Source organism: Parasteatoda tepidariorum, chromosome 9 (genome assembly GCF_982258835.1).
Source record: "Parasteatoda tepidariorum strain Cologne lab strain chromosome 9, Ptep-v5.0, whole genome shotgun sequence".
In the NCBI taxonomy this organism is placed as follows: Eukaryota; Metazoa; Arthropoda; class Arachnida; order Araneae; family Theridiidae; genus Parasteatoda; species Parasteatoda tepidariorum.
In genome coordinates this window covers 51,437,824-51,454,792 of record NC_141763.1, presented here as the reverse complement: position 1 = coordinate 51,454,792, position 16,969 = coordinate 51,437,824, and the positions used below count along the sequence as shown (strand labels likewise).

At 28.1% G+C, this 16,969-nt stretch overlaps 2 protein-coding genes across 2 annotated transcripts in view; one reads left to right on the top strand and one right to left on the bottom strand.

Moving 5' to 3' along the window:
• Positions 1-8,414, top strand: part of LOC107444263 (nose resistant to fluoxetine protein 6-like) — a 39,675-nt gene extending 31,261 nt beyond the window's left edge. The window contains exons 11-16 of the mRNA XM_087151802.1: positions 1,551-1,630; positions 2,780-2,902; positions 4,366-4,486; positions 5,451-5,637; positions 6,335-6,477; positions 6,907-8,414. Coding sequence (XP_087007928.1) covers positions 1,551-1,630; positions 2,780-2,902; positions 4,366-4,486; positions 5,451-5,637; positions 6,335-6,477; positions 6,907-7,107 — 855 coding nt within the window. The 3' untranslated portion in view covers positions 7,108-8,414. The remainder of the gene's footprint in view (positions 1-1,550; positions 1,631-2,779; positions 2,903-4,365; positions 4,487-5,450; positions 5,638-6,334; positions 6,478-6,906) is intronic.
• Positions 8,415-9,490: 1,076 nt separating this feature from the next.
• LOC107444432 (uncharacterized) lies at positions 9,491-15,971 on the bottom strand. The gene is made up of 2 exons (XM_016058602.4): positions 15,708-15,971; positions 9,491-13,770 (listed from the first exon to the last, which is right to left on the bottom strand). Exon 2 carries the CDS (start codon positions 13,739-13,741, stop codon positions 11,219-11,221), a length of 2,523 nt encoding a protein of 840 aa, XP_015914088.3. The 5' UTR covers positions 13,742-13,770; positions 15,708-15,971; the 3' UTR covers positions 9,491-11,218.
• Between the last annotated feature and the right edge of the window lie 998 nt (positions 15,972-16,969).

Here is a 16,969-nt window from a genome sequence, read left to right as displayed (position 1 = left end):
AAATACACAACTCGGTTAATTTTGTTAAGTCTCATTATAATTTCTAATAATTATTTTAGTTGCGATTTCTATATTTAAGTACATATTTTTTCTTTATTATTGTTTGTGAAAAATGCTGTCACATATGGTGTCTCCTAGTTTCGCAAATTTGCTTGCCTTAAATGTCGTTTTAACTCCACATTAGGTTTTTTAATGCAAGGAGTACATTCCGATGAAAAAAATTAGATATTTCCAGTTGAAAATTTCGAAATTTTGTCACTGTAATTGCAATTGTAAGAGTTACATTGCAAAATATCTGGTTCAAATAACGGTAAAGAGTACATGCACTTAGTGAGCCGGTACTTTTTACCATAAAATCTATTTTTTTGAGAACATGTTACGAAACAAAAATTCTGATACACCATTTCTTTACAGTAATAATTACCCTTAAATTATACAATTACTCACTAATTGAGTAAATATTACAGTAAAAATTACGGAATAATGTTATATTAGAAAATAGATTAAGAGATAGAATGATTTTACGGATGATGCACTCAAAATGCAGATACATTTTAACGTAATTTTATCCCATATTTTTACAATGCACACAATCGTTTTTTACATCATTCTTGAGTGCATAGATCATAAGACCTATGTACAAAATCTTATTCTGCTGACATAAATGGTATACTCTACTGAGGATCATATGTAGGCAAAGCTATTTTATTATCACCCTGTACTTTTGTATAACTTCTGTTGCAACTCTTTGCTTTTAAAAGTACAACTTTAAATGAAATTTATTAATTTAAAGAGAAAGCAAATAGTGGGAAGACAAAGTGGTGTTAAGAAACATTCAAAATCGCGTTTATAAATAAATAAAGTAGCGAATAAAATATTTGGCAAGTTAGCAAGATACGTAAGTTCAACAGATATTGTAATACTAATTTAATTTAATATTCTTATAAATAAATAGTTGCAGTTATAAATACAGACTAACAATTAATCATCAACAATAATATAAATTTTTAATAACTTATGTTTTTATTTTAATGATTATATTTTTCTGTAATTTTGACGCAAAATATAAAACTACAAATAATATTAGGTTTATTGAACTTTAATGTGGTGGTGGTACTTATTCCTCTTGGCCAGGAGACCGTTCACCGACAGAAAATCGAACACCATCTGCGGATCCTCCAAAATAAAATTTTTCTCCAGTCCCATACAGGTCAGCAAATGATCAGGTGAAGCCTGGTGAGCACTACATTTTAGGCATACAGGGAACGTCTTTTGATTCTGAACAAATGTTAGTCCGCGGGTATGACCAGTGATTAGTCTTGTGATATCTGTCTGTAGTTTCCTATCACCTTTTAGCTCCAGGGCAGCCCCAGGATTATTTTGTTGATACCATTCACGACTAGGTGGAATCCTCCAAGTCCTATTATTGTCGGCCTTTATTTTTGCACAGATTTCAGAACTTTAATGTAATCATGTTTTGTGAAATAATTTTTTTTATTATTTCTAAATAGCTGAAAACGTTTTAATAATCTAAACAATTTTTTCTTTAGTGTCTTGAACACTCTTGGTATATATCCTGTGATTTTCAACTATTTGTTTTAGGATTGTTGATTTTACTGGCTTTTATCAAGTAAGTTTTCTTATTTTACGAATTACACATTTGCCATGTTTAAAACATTGTTTATATAATTTTCTTATTGAATATTTTGTGAATTCAAACTCTGTTCCTTTTTAAACATTCCTTCAATATATATATATATTCGATCATAATCTGTCGAAAAAGAGGTATGTTTAATACGATACATTTTTGTGTCTGATTTCGTAATATTTGTAATCTTGAACCAGTAAGTTCATAATGATCCAATCATTTAATCAAAAATTATTCGATTTTTTTTTGCGCACGCTGTACATATATATTTGCAACCTCTTTACTTTTGCATATTTCTCAGAACTGAGCACCTACCTACTAGAAAAAAATTTGTCACAGTGGTAACAACATTTATGTTTTGAAATACAAATAAATCTTTTATTAATCTTATCTTAATCTTTAAAATGTGTTAGTCACTATGACAAATTAATAGTTAGAACACACATGGGTAAAACCTAAGCATTGGTAGAAATTTTTTTTTATTAGAAAACTCTTTCGACTTTAATAATTATTTTCCACCCTGTTTTGAAGCATTTTCAACAACTTTGCTAGTTGGTAGTCATGTAACTAAGAAGATAAAGAAACCTTAAATTTCAATTGCGCACTGCTACTGGAAATCGGGTACAGAAACAGTTCAGTATCTTGCACTGAATCGTAACTTTGTATATTTCAGATAGACATACTGCTTCCGATTCTATAAATATTTTTAAAAAACATTGAAGAATATTATACTAAAGTTTGCAGATTTTCGGTTAATTTTCCTAACTTTATAAAATTCTATTATTATTCTAATTATTCTATTGTGAGCTGAAAGGAGAAAATGTTCGCGAACTTTTCCTGTAAAAAGCATCGTAAGAAATAACAAAATTCTCCACAAACAACGAAATGCGAAAACCAATCGAACAGGCTTATTGAAAACATTGCGAAAAGATACAACTTAATAATACAACATAAAGCAAATACATTTTAGAAGTATCAGAAAAAAAAAACCTAATCACTTGAAACAACCAGGATTATTTCTCACGGAATATTCCCTTTAGTAGGTAAAAACTTATTCTCTTCTCAGAATAACTGTCTTCATTTCATTTCACTCATGTTTTCTATAATTAATCGTTTGCTTTATTTTCCCAGGCGTCCCATGTTAGGATTAATCCTCAACGGAATGATAATACTCGTTTCCATGGTGATGACAGGAATTATGACTTATTACTACAAAGTTCCACCAACTTTATTAGCTAGTTTCCCTGATCCAGAGTATGTCTAATCTTGTACCTGTTATGGACTATCTTGAATGTAATTTTTATATTGCGTGTGTCATTTTTTCCTGCTTTTTTTGTGTTTTTTAAAATAAAATTACGTTAAGCTACTTAAAATAAGATCTTAGCAGATTGGACAACGGTGTCCTTTTTACCTATAAATTTTTTTCTGACCCTCTTATTATGAGAAAAAATATATTCTAATATTTATTTTAATTATAAAAAGCAGTCTAATGGTTACAAAAGAAAATTGTTTGATTATAAGGATTATATTTGTACTAAAATATAAAATCCAAAATGTAGTTTAGAAATTTTTCTCACTCATATTCAAAAATTTATCAAAAATTGATTTTATACATTAAAGAAATTTTAATGATAAATGATTTTTTCTTTTATATTTAAATAACTGCAAATAAGTGCAAATTTAAGAAATTATTGTTTAGAAGGGAGCCATGATTGGAAGATTTTAATTTTATCGCAATAAAGACATCATTGTCTCATGCTGTATTCTTTAACCATAAATTATTGAAATGGTAAATGCAATATTTTTCACTTATTATAACCTAAATTAATACGAAATGATAAAAAATATGTTTAATAAAAATTCTGTGTTCCAAGTGTTAATAGTATTTTAATAGTAATATTATTTTCACATAATTGATGTTTATTGTGTTAAATTAATTGTATTGCTTCATATTAAAGAAAAAAGTTGTGTTTTTTTTACAAAACTTTATTAATGATCAAAAGAGGTGTTTTAAATGTTTTCTTTATTGTAATCCATTCATGTAATTTAGATCACTTTTTAGCTTTTAGTGTAAAAAACATTATCTACAATTAGATATGAAGCAAACGAGTTAAAGTTGTATATTGTAAAGGAGAATATTTAAAAATAATAATGCAAATTTTTGGTTTATAAAATTATCAGATTGCATAAGTGAGCCTAATAACTTATACAGCTATAAATTACTATTATAAGATTTACAATTACAAGCTAACTTATAAGTTATCATACAATTTAATTTATTGTTTGTCAACTTATTCTTAAAAGACACGCTTATATATATATATATATATATATATATATATATATATATATATATATATATATATATATATATATATATATATATATATATATATATATATTTAATTTAATTTTTTATTTTGCACAATTGTGAATTTTCTTTAATGATTTAAAAGAAAAAAACACTCAGACACTATTAGAAATTATTGTTAAATACGTTATTAGAATAAATTGTCACAATGACAAATTACAGTTAAATTGTACAGACTTGATGTTAACAGAGAAATTTGCAATTAATTTATATATTAGCTAAGAATAAATTTTTATCCAAGTTGCTATGTTTTTCTAAATAATATTCATTAATTTTGTAAGGGACGCAAATATTTGAACCATATGCTTTACGCATTTTAAAATAATGATCATGATTTTTTCTGCAGGGAACGCAAATATTTGAACCACGTTGTTTTAAGTAAGCCCTATTGCCATTTGGGTCCTTATTGCGTAGGCTTAGCTACAGGTTATTTTTTCTACAGGTGCAAGGAAATTAAGTTGAAAGCGGTAAGTTTTAATGATTATTTTTTTAAACTATTGAAAAGTCAAGAGTAATAAAATTATCTCATTATAATGGCTTGTTTGATGCCTGATCATGAGGGCGACATTTTCTTTTCCATTGCTAATTAAAAAAAACAGTATCACAAAATTTCAGCAATTTTAAAAATTCAGAATTTTACTTAACATTGTCTTTAATAGTAGTTTTAACATTCATGACAAAAAAGAAGTCATCAAAACAAGTACCATAAAGTATAGAAAAATTTAGAAACTAAAACTTGTATAATTACAGCTAAATTATTCCAAGCTATTATTTTTATTGTGGACCTAGTAATTTCTATTCCTTTGTGTAAGTAAAAATAGAGAAAGAGATATAAAAGCTACCCAACAAGTATGTCAGCATTTTGCTAGAACTAAATAGAATTTTTTTATTTGAATAAAGTTCTAAAAATACATCAAACGCAGTTCAGAACAATTCAGAGTAAAACATCATGCACTGTACAAAATTATCTAATTCTTAAAGTAAATATCATGTAATTTTTACAGTAATATTTATTTAATTACAGCGATGCAGTGATTTTACAGTAAATACTGTGAAAATAACGGTTTTCAGATTTTTTTTTGTTCTGCAAAATTTTATAGTAAAAGGAGGATTTAACGGTAGAAGGTACAGGTACCTCGAATTCGAGTACTTTTTTCCGTCATTTTTTACAGTGTGAGTTCTTATACTGAAAAGCAGGCGAAAATTTTATTTTTATTTTTTTTATCAATGAGTCATTTTTTAATCTGAAAACTATTTTCGTTAAAGCAAATTCAGACGATTTTTTTTTTGTTTCGACAGCTGCGGTTTAATGTTTGATATTTATTCATTCTACTGATCTTTATGCATACAGTGATTGTTAAGATTCAATATTCGTAAGTTATGGTATGTCCAGGTTTAATTTTTCTTTCAATATTTATGAAATCTTGACAGTATCATCATGTTATTGGTTGGGGCAGTACAATCTCCGTCACAGCTGCAGTTGTGTATGGAGTTCTAGAATGGAATAAAGGTAACTTGCCATCTACAGCAGCTGCCATAGCGTACGCCGCTACTCATAGAACGGCATGGGCTCTTGGATTATCTTGGATTACTGTCATATGTGTTGCTGGATATGGAGGTTTGAACTATTTAAAATCTTTTTTTTTCTTTTTTTTAACAATAGAATGCTTTTTCTGTTAGTAGAATTCAGTAAAACATCGATTATCCGTATTTCTTTCATCCGAATATCTCTATTAACGCCGGATTCCGATGTTTTTTTTCTCACTCCCCCATAGTTTCTAATTCTATAACAAAATTCAGTGATTTACTGTTTATGTTAATTTTATTTTTCACTTATTTTATCATATCTCGAGAACTTTTTAAATGAATTGATATAATTTTGAACAGAATTATAAAATTCGCTGATCCAAAAATAATTGCATGCAGAAAATAATATTTATTTATCATTCAGTGGTTACTGTCATTTTTTAATAATAATTGGAAAACTTTAAGGTAAAGTAAAAAAATTATGTTTATTCTAAGAAGTACGTTTTTTTGTCTGACTAAGTAACTTCAAGTATAGTCTACATTAATTTATTAGAATATTTGTTGTCACCAGTTTAAACAATTAACATACAGTCCCAGTACTTTAAAATCCGATTATTAGACCATAAGTCCTCAAGGGTGATTTGTTTATTTCTTTGAACTCTGTACATGCAATTTTTTGAAAATTGCTTTCTGAAATTTTTTTACTGCTTGAAATAAGCATATTTAATCGAATAAGTCTATTTAAATTTAAGTAAAACGAAAAAATTTTTTAACTGTTTATTTTCCAGGACTTATCAACAGAATTCTATCATGGAAAGTATTTGTACCTCTAAGTCGAGTAACCTACATTGTGTATCTGATACACCCACTGATACAATATATCTTAACAGGCTATATCCGAGAGAGACTTCAGACTAATCACATCATATTGGTATGACAACTAATTTTTTTCCCAATATTTCACGAGTTAAAAAAAATTATAAATTTTTGAAATGTGATTTAATGATATAATGCACAAGTATTATTTAGTTCAGATTAATATTTAAAGGTTAAATATCATATAATAACCAATTCTTCAACTTTAATCTGCATTTTTAAAAACTTTTTAAGGAAATATACGAATAAGGCACTATATTTTCTAAAATTGATAAAATATTTGTAAATTTTTCATATGTATCTATTATTTGAATTGTATATATGAATTACTATCATTTCGATCATTAATCAATTCGAATTTATGTCATTTCGATCAACAGCACAATCAATTTCAAGATCCATTAAATTACATTAACATAAGCAAATAGAATGGAATATTACTTATCTATAAAGTTAACTTAAAATTCTTCTAATCCATTTTTAGGCCTACTTCTTCTTTGGACATATTATGACGTCATATGCCTTATCGGCTGCCTGCTTCTTTCTTTTTGACGGACCAGTGGAAGCTCTCATGTTGTTGGTACTTGGAGAATGCACCGCACCAGCACCTGAACTGGCCAAAACAACGCTCAAACGTAAGGCATCTAACAACAACATTCTAAATGAAAAGCAACGGAATTTTTAGTCCACAGTTCATTTTTATGAGATTGTGTTTAACCACCAAAAGCATTCCTTATGTGAATCAGTGAAACTCTAATACATTGTTACCAGAAATAATGAAATTGGGAAACATTCTCATTGTGAATCAATGAAACTCTAATGCATTGGTATCAGAAATGATGAAATTGTGAAGCATTCTCATCGTGAATCAATGAAACTCTTATACATTTGTACCAGAAATGATGAAATTGTGAAACATTCTCAGAGTGAATCAATGAAACTCTATTGAATTATTATCGAAAATTATGACACTTAAAATTTCTTAGTGGGAATCAGTGAAACTTTGATGAAATGGTATCAGAAATGAGGAGCTGGCAAAAAAAAAAAAACACTCAATCATAAAGCATCCAGCAAAAGCAAAGTTAATAGGAAGAAACGAGATTTTTAATCGATAGTTCATTTTATGAGACTGCGTTTCACCATCAAAAACGCATTCTCAATGAGAATCAGTAATACTTTTAATAATTGTATTCTGAAATGACGAAATCGTGAAACAATCTTCATCTGAATCAGTGAAACTTTGATGAGTCGGAATCAAAAATTATGAAGTGAACTGGCTTCAGCAACGGTGAATCATAAAATATACAAAATTAGAAGTAGACGCATTTTTTAATTGATCGTTCATTTTATAAAACTGTAAAAAAAAATTTAAAAAAAAACGTTTTAAAATATTTTCAAAGCAGTCCTAATATGATTGGGCAAATTATTGAAAAATTGGTATTGGAAAGGTGATGACATCGTGAAATATTCTTGATATGAATCAGCGAAACTTTGATAAAAACCAGATTTTAATCCTTGTGTTGTACCTGAGTTTAAGCAAAAGTCAGACTGATGATTGCATTTTTATTTATGTTTTTGCTACGTTAAGTTTAAACAACAATGAAAAAAAACTTATGACAATTGTCTCACTTGCATTTAAAATATTTATTTCACTTTTGTTTAAATGTGTTCCATTTATAACTCTCTGTTTTTGAGAAAAATTGTAGAAGCTGAATGGAAATAGCTACATAAACTTTAAATCATTTTTACGAAGTTCAAAGCAATTGAAATGTGAGCTTAATTTTTTCCACAAACTTTTCTTTGAAGTATAGATTTGATATTTTGTTACTAAACAAGAAGTTTGTAAACAACTTTTTCATCCGAGTTAAATATAATCAAATAGCTATTTTCATAATAAAAGAAAATATATTTTACTATGTCACAGGTGCCATTTTCTGATATAATATGTTAAGGTGATGACCTTTAAAAGTAAACTGTTTTTTTTTTTTTTTTTTTTTTTTTTATACTTTGGAGCCTTGATTAGAAGCAAAAAGTAAGCATTAATACTAAAGAGTCATTCTCACTGAATGCGATTTACCCACCTGCGATGAGAACCTGATTGGTGAAATATATTATCTCGCAAAAATCTCACCAATTAGATTCTTCTTCTCTCTCGTCAGCATTCAGAGATCCATGAATCACGTGCAACAGTCCCTGAATTTCAATTGAGACAAGAAAAAAATGAAAATGAAAAAAAATTGATGGTTCATTTGAAACAATTACGTAGTTTTAAATATTATTTTTAGAACTATCAATCTTTGTATAGTGAATGTGCAACATAAAAAGAAAGAGAATGCCATGAACAAAAAAGAACTAAAAAATAATAATAAATTAGCGGTTGAATTGAAACAGAGAAATAAATTTCAGCATCAAATCAGAAGCTAAATTTACCATTTGTTTTCATTAATTTTTGAACTGAAATAAATTAAAGTTATGGATTATTTAAAAGATTTGAAAATAATCAAACTTTGTTTAAAGAAAAGGAATTGAATGAGTGAATACAATATTAAGTGAACAAAAGCCAACTTCTGCACATTATTTTATGAACGTAAATCTGGTTAAATTACCTAAAAGAACTCAAGTGTGGGAAATATGATAAACTTTGCAGGAAAGAAAAGAGGTGATGATTAAATAGAAATGAAAGAATAATCTCAAGTATCATTTCATGAAAAACAAGTCAAACATAATTTTTTTTAAATGTGTCCGTCAGTTTCCAAGTGTCAAAAATTAAGTTCATAGTTTTATACATTTTTATTTCCTTATTCTTCCTTTTGTTTTTCTTGTTTTTTACATTTTTGTAATTGTAGTGTTATTGTCATAGATCATAACCAAGACATTAAATTGTTTTTTATTGAGTAGTGTATTTTTCTCATTCATTGTACAAAGTATTACCATTATCACAGCCCTAAATTTATGTTTTTAAAATAGATTTTGTATTTTTTCCAAATATTCAAGATTGTAGAACCAGAGTGAGTGCTTTTTGCACATTACATATTAAAATATTTTAATAGACAGATAATACTAAAATGAACGAGCCTAGTCTATTTTTTTTATTATGAATGTGGTAAACTACATAATTATAAATATTTGTTCATATTTTTGATACATAAATAAATGAAAAATGACAAAATCTTTTGTTGAGCAGAAAGAAGAATACGCTAATTTAAAAAAAAAGAATTCGACGTTTGATGTTTCGCTAGGAACAATATTACATTGGGCTCACAATTGGCTCAATATGAATCCTATATGAACATGCACTAAAGGACCAATAGTGGGATATCTAGATTTTTTTAATATTGGTCCTATGTAGAACAAATAGTAGCTAATAGTATATAGGGTCAAAATAGGACTTATATTAGCTGAATAATGAATATAAAATATCGGGTGAATCTGACAATTCTATATAGGGCCGATATTGATTGAAAAGAGGCTGTAGAATATCGGTTGAATCTGATAATTCTATATAGGACCATTATCGAAAAATAATGGCTCTTTGAAGCCTTTTTAATTCGTGAATATTGGTCCAATGAGTGCTAAGTCATGGATATTGGACTAATGAGTTGCCAAGATAACTAGTATTTTGCTGCTAGTATTGTCGTACTAATAAGCAATTATCCAATTTTAATACATATAGATATACTGCATTAATTAGTGGATATTTTTATTATAAAAACTATACTGAAATGCTCTTTGAAACAAAATATTTAAATAGCTTTTAACTTAAAAAGCTTTTAACTAAAAAGCTTTTAATTAATTAATTTAATTTAATTAAATTAATTATTTTTTACATTAAGCTTTCAATTACAAGTAATCAAAACTAAGAAGTTTTAAAAACAGGAAAGTAAATAAAATTTGATAACGAACCAATAGTATAAAACTTTGGAAATAATGCAAGTTATCTAAAATGCTTTTAATTAAATGAAATGCTTTTAATTAAACATAATTAAAGTGGAGAAAACTAGCCATTTTTCGAGCACTCAGAACAAGGGTACTTACAACAATATGTAAATGGTGAAATCGAACCACTTCGGAAAAAAAAAGTGTATTATTGGCAAGGAAAATAGGAAAAAGAAAATAGTAACGAAAAAACGAAATAAGAAAACTGTGGTAGCCGAAAGAAACTACGAAGGCCAAAAGTAATAAACCAGAGCAGGACATGCGGATTGTAAGATAGGTGCGGAACTTATGATATTAGCTAAGGAATCATGGAATCTAGGGAACATATGACTGAAACAATACGATTCAAGTGCATCAAGCTGTACTGACGAGTGAGGAGTGAAAGGAATTTTGGCGTTATCGAAGCTAAATTTATGAACAAGGTCCTAACAATAAGCAGCAATAATTAATTCAATTCTTAACGATGATATTCCGGAATCGTTTTTCCGGAATCTAATTTTCAAAGCGCTTTTGTTTTATTCAATGTGTTTTTGTGTGATCGAAACGTGTCGACTTTTGCCCACTTTAACTATGAGGAAAATGAAGCGTTCCATTAGAACACGGTTTGATTGCTTGCTATTTTTTAATTTTTTGTAATTAATGCATATTAATGTTAGTTTCAAATTTATTAAGTCTTTAATTGTTACTAGCTAGTACAACAAAAATAAATCTTCAAAGTGCAAATTAAAATAAAAGTTCTGGTAGAGAAAAAGTTTTTTTTTTCTTTCTTTTTTTTTTAGTTTTCCAAATTTTAATCCTAGAAAAATAAGCCTGGTAATTAATTTCAAAATTCCATTCAGTAAAGATATTTTTTGCAATAATTATATTTCTAGTTTTAGTTGTTTTAATTCTAAATCTAATAAATCTTGAAGTGATAGCTGTTCTTTACAAAAGCAATAAAGCTTGAGCTTTTGACTGTTAATACACCATGAAGTTTTACCATACATGTTAATTCTGCTGACACCCATGACTTTACTAATTCCATTTTCAGCGTCATACCTTACAGTTCCTTCAAATATTGCTCCTCCCGGATGTACTGTTACAGTAACGAGATAATCACCTATAACTGGAGGAGCTTCGCTCAACATAAGCGTTCGATTTTCAACTTTTACCTGTCTTATACGTCTTAAAACCAACTCATCAGCTTTCCCTAATTGGGCATCTTGAATTTCAGCAATACTAAGCCATTCACAGACTTCTGCATAAGGGCTTAAAATTTCATTTATATGATCAATAAGAGCAATTGATACTTCCTTTATTACTGGATCATCAATTGATACATTCACAAAGTTATTACATGGGCAAAAATGCTGTAAAATATGGGCCTCTTTGCACGTTCTGTTTTCAGGAATTTCGTTGAAAAGGCTGATCCCAAGTGCATCCCTCTTTTCCATTGGTTCTTCATTCACATGAAGCAAATGTTTCATGGTAGCATGCACATCAAATAATGTCATCAGTCTTTCTTGGTTTGTTTTTAGATTTAATTTAAAGCCAGGATGTTGATCCAAGAACCATTTTGGAAAATGCATGTACATAAATGGCATCCTTTCCTCAAACTTACCTATATAAGTTTCTCTAATTTCCCCATATCGCAATCCATGGTCACTAAATATAACTAAAGCACTAGTATTGAGTGCTCCTTCATCTTGAAGCGCTTGGAGGATTCTAGTTGTAGGTAAATCAGCATGGCTTGCACTATTTAGCAAATCATGGGTGAGAATAGAAACCATACAAAACGCAAAATACGGCCTTTTGTCCATTGTTTTTATGAAATTTTTCAAGTAATCAAACATGAGATCAGTTTCTGTTTCAGAATTTAAACACGGATCAGATTCAGTTAAATTTTGTTTTAGGCGTAAGTTTTGTATCGCCATGGCGAGAGGTCTATAATAATAATCTGTTGGGGGATCGTGGAATCCTTTTTTTAAGTAGTTAAATGTGCCGGTATAAGGCCCATCTTCAGCGTAGAATGTTCTATACCCATTGCGTGCGTAATCTTTCCAAATCAGGCTAATATTATCGAAAAAGAAAGTATGCCTCATTGATTCGTTCCAATAATAATCAACAAAATTACCGGTGAGCAACGGTACTAAATTTGGAAAAGTGTTGTCACCAACCTTCGTGTACCCTTTCATTTCGAACGCTTTCATATTTTCTTCAAGGAAGGATTTCGTTTTGTTGAAATGCCTTAAAAAATTAAGCTTTGACACTGAATCTATACCTAAAAGAATAACATTCAAAGGTGTTGGGGGCTTAATTTTAGATCTTTCGCTTTCAACTTCATCTTTAATCTTCACGAGGGGCATATATTGCTCAAAAGTGCTGTTATTAGAGAAAAAACACTTTACAGCGATATATTCATAATCCATCGGTTTATCAAAAGTCATCAAACTTACTGAAGTTGTCACGTAATTATTTTCTCTTATATAACCGGGTTTTTCATACTTTCGTATAATTGCTTGATACCAGCACTGAATATCATCTAGGGTTGCATTATAGTGCATTTCTAGTATAGTGGCATTAAGATGAACTATTCCGTTTGGCTCCGGTCTCATAAATAAAGGTTTATCAGAGCAAATTAATGATGTATATGGCTCAATAAGTCTCATAACTGATGAGTCCCATGGATCTAGTTTAGGTATCTTACATCCTGAAGTATCTATGATCAAAGCTTTATTTTTTGTCACTGATTGCTGATTGGATAACATCTCATCTATTGAAATTCCATGAACATCGGATTCGGATTTTAAACTGGGATCATTTAAAGAACTATTTGAAGTTTCTGTTCTAATGAAATTTACTGACCTCTCGGGATCAGTTTCATCGTTTCCTTTATTTTGATTTTGCCATGCTAAATACTCGTAATAGATATCATAGATATCGATAGGTCTCATCGTTGGCACATACTGGTAGTCGTTTTCTAATGAGTAAGAAACATTTTCAGAATGAGATATTTCAGTTACGTTCATGTTCTTCTTGAGTTGTTTTGCCTCTTGTTGCTTTTGCAAAAGTGGCTTTGGCTTTTGCAATTGTTGCTTTTGTAAGAGTGCTTCAATCATAGATCTCAGTTCTGGTTTTTTAATCATATTAACATTTTTAATAGGGAGTGTTGTTTCTGGAGTTAAGGTTATCATAGGAATATTATTATTCGAATGTTCTGATTCTTCTTCGCCATTTAAGTCAGGTTCCATATTTCTGTTGAACACATGTAATTCATTAGATCTTGTTGAATTATTTAACACCACTATGCTTATCACTATGAAGTACCAATTGAATAAAAGGAAAATAACTGAACTGAGAAATAAGGAGCATAAAAAACGACGTCTGTGGAAAATAACAGCCATCAGTTGTAAATGTTTGCAATCCAAAGAATCTGTGGAAGAAACAATAAATTCAATTATATAATTTTTCTTTAGATTAAGATCACTCCCAGATATAGCAGTGTAAAGGTTGATTTTATGTCCGCAACATCCTTTATCAAAAAGTCCCATAAGGAAAATTTGCTACAAGTACAAAAATGGCAATCTATGGTAACTTATATCAACCATAGAAATTTACATGGCAAGAAACCATAAACCTATGTTAATAAACGAAATTTATATTGCAAGACACCATAAGAATAAGGTTACCATAGAAATATGTATGGCAATCATGGAAAGACAATATTTTAGAGTTTTTATAATTTTTTAGCTTCTGGTACGCTTATTATTATTATTATATTGCATCTGCACATTCAAAATTTTGAGAAAGGAAAAAAAACGAGGGCCCTCCCCAACAGTTTCTGAGAAGTTAAAAACTGCCAATGTTTTGTTTAGAGTAATTTGAATTCGTTCTAACAATATTGCTTTAAAGAAAAATATAACAAGATTAAAGTAAGTATTGATTAAAGTTCTGATTAAAGTAAGTATTGATTAAAGTTCTGTGAGAAGTAAGTAGAGATAAAAGTTATGAATAAAGTAAGTATTGATTAAAGTAAGTATTAAAGCATATCGTCAGGATTGACGCTATATTGTGATTAGAAAGTCGGAGTTCGTTACCAAAGGGTAGTATTTATTCAAAAAAGTCCGTAGTTTGTCTAATTTCTTAGCTTAATTCATCGGTAGAATTAAACTACCTAAGAAAAAGTGCACCCATTAAAAAATTGCATTTTAAAATAAAGGAACTTTATCATGAGATCAGAAGTTATTCGGCATATCTTTAAAAAGTTATGACAAATTGAAAATTACAATAGTTAACAAAACACGTATTCATTTCACCGTATTATTAAATTTATGACTTACACGTGAAAAAAAAGTTAATTGCAAGAACCTTATTTCAATACAACATTTATTTCAATGAGAAAACAAAAATATTGAAAAAAAATATTATAGTAAGAAAAGATTGTTTGATAAACAAGTAGATAGCATTATTTGTGGCATAGTAAGTTTTTCGTATGGCATAATAAATTGTTAATGACATGTGAGTTTTTTTTTTAGCTTGACAATATCTGCCCTTTCTGGCATAGTAACTCTTTCTTCTTAGCATAGTAAAAAAAATGGGAATCGTTTTCTTAATCATGAATCTTGCTTTTTTTCCAGATTTTTTTTTGGGTACTTTTTAAGAGAATAAATAGTTACCAAACTTCCATCGCCCGTAGAAAAGCAAAGGTGGTAGGACGGCATCTCAATACACATTTAAAGATAAGATTAATTTTTGACATTATAAGATAAATTTTTTAATAAAATGAAAAATGAATTTTAGAATATTTACCAAATAAATCAAACTGAATGATACTTGCGTTCAATATTTTTTTTCGTAGTATAATGAAAAGTGTCATTATAAATCAGTATTTTAATTAATATATGTTAATATTTATTGTCCAATAAGGTTTAGATTGAAATTAATTTCATTTGACTTTAGATATATCTTTCTGAGTCGTGCTAAATTACTATTAAACAAGTTATAAAATTTGTCCCATAGCTCTTTCACACTAGCCCCCATGTAGTAGGGCTAATGCGAATAAAAACAGCTTTTTTTAAAAAAAAAATTGATATGGAAAAATTAACACTACCCTTGTTAATTTTTCCACACACCCCTTGTTCACACTAGCCCCCATGTAGTAGAGCTAGTGTGAACAAAAATAGCCTGTCCAAACTATTATTAAAGCAATACTTAATGAGTTAATTATATTTCAAATAGTTTTTTGACAAATTTGTAAAAAATGTCAACACTAGCTTCCCTCTCCTCTACATGTAAGAAAGTTATCAAACTAGTTACACATGCAATAAAATTAACAATAACAAATAACAATAAAAATTAAAATTATATTACCTGGAATATTATTTAGATTAACTTAAACTCTCCCGGTCACGTGGGCATTTAAATGCAAGACATTCAATTTAATTATTTCAACATTTCTTGTTTCTTTGTTTCTTACATTTACATAATTTCATCCTTACTGCTTTTTACATTAAATAAATAAACATGCTTAAAATTAATTTAATCTTTAAATAAAAATTAACAATAAAATTTTTTATTAAACTGCTCCGAGCCATTTTGTTATCTTTGAACGGATCAAACGTTTCTCAAAAAGTACACAATAATTTATTGAACCTATTTTGTTATTAACTATAAAAACATGTTATTTGTTTCACCTGTGATTGTGTCAACAGAAACATGATACACTACTTATAACACCTTTAAATATAATAATTGAACATTCTGTTTGAAGTATACTACTCATAAAAATTGTGATATTGCTCCTTAGAAAGAAACTGTTAACAGTAGACTGAATTCCGTTTTTTTTTAAAAAAATTATTATTTAATTTCTAAACTATTGGTTTTTTATAAATTCTACGGGAATCAAAATGCAAATTTATTTACTTATTCTTATTATTCTTTCAAATTATTATTATTATAATTATTATTATTATTCCTTCAAACTTTTTTTTAATATTTTAAGTAAAAATAACTTTTTTATTTATTTTCTCATTGGAATATTATGCAAATTTTCTTATTGGAATTCTTATTGGAATATTCTTATTGGAATATTATGCAAATTTTTTTTAAGAAGTAGGACGAGAACTGAACTTACGAGATTATATTCCAAACACAATATTCATGTGGAATATTATGTTTGGAATATAGTTCCACTTAAGCTTTAAAGTATTACTTAGTTTTTAAACTATTCGTTTTCGATAAACTGCGCGTGGTAAAAAATCTATTTCTTTTCTTGCTTTTTTTATTAAATTTTTTTTTCACAAACTTTCTTTATTTTTTTTCCTTACATTTTAAGCGCGAATGATTTTCATACCTTAAAATCTCATAATTTTATTCATTTAAATTATTTCAAGTCATTTTTTAAATCCTTTTCAGGAAGTAGGATCACCATTTTCACGATATTCCAAACATATTTTGTTTGAAATATAGTTTTTTAAACAGATTGTGATACCGTAAAAAAAAAATTCTCAAAATACATTTTACTCCTTTATTACCCTTTTTTTTTTAAAAAAAAAAGGCATTTAATTTTGAACTTTTGAAGTTTCATCTAAATAAAAATATAATAAGAATAAATAAGTGTAAGAATAAAAATA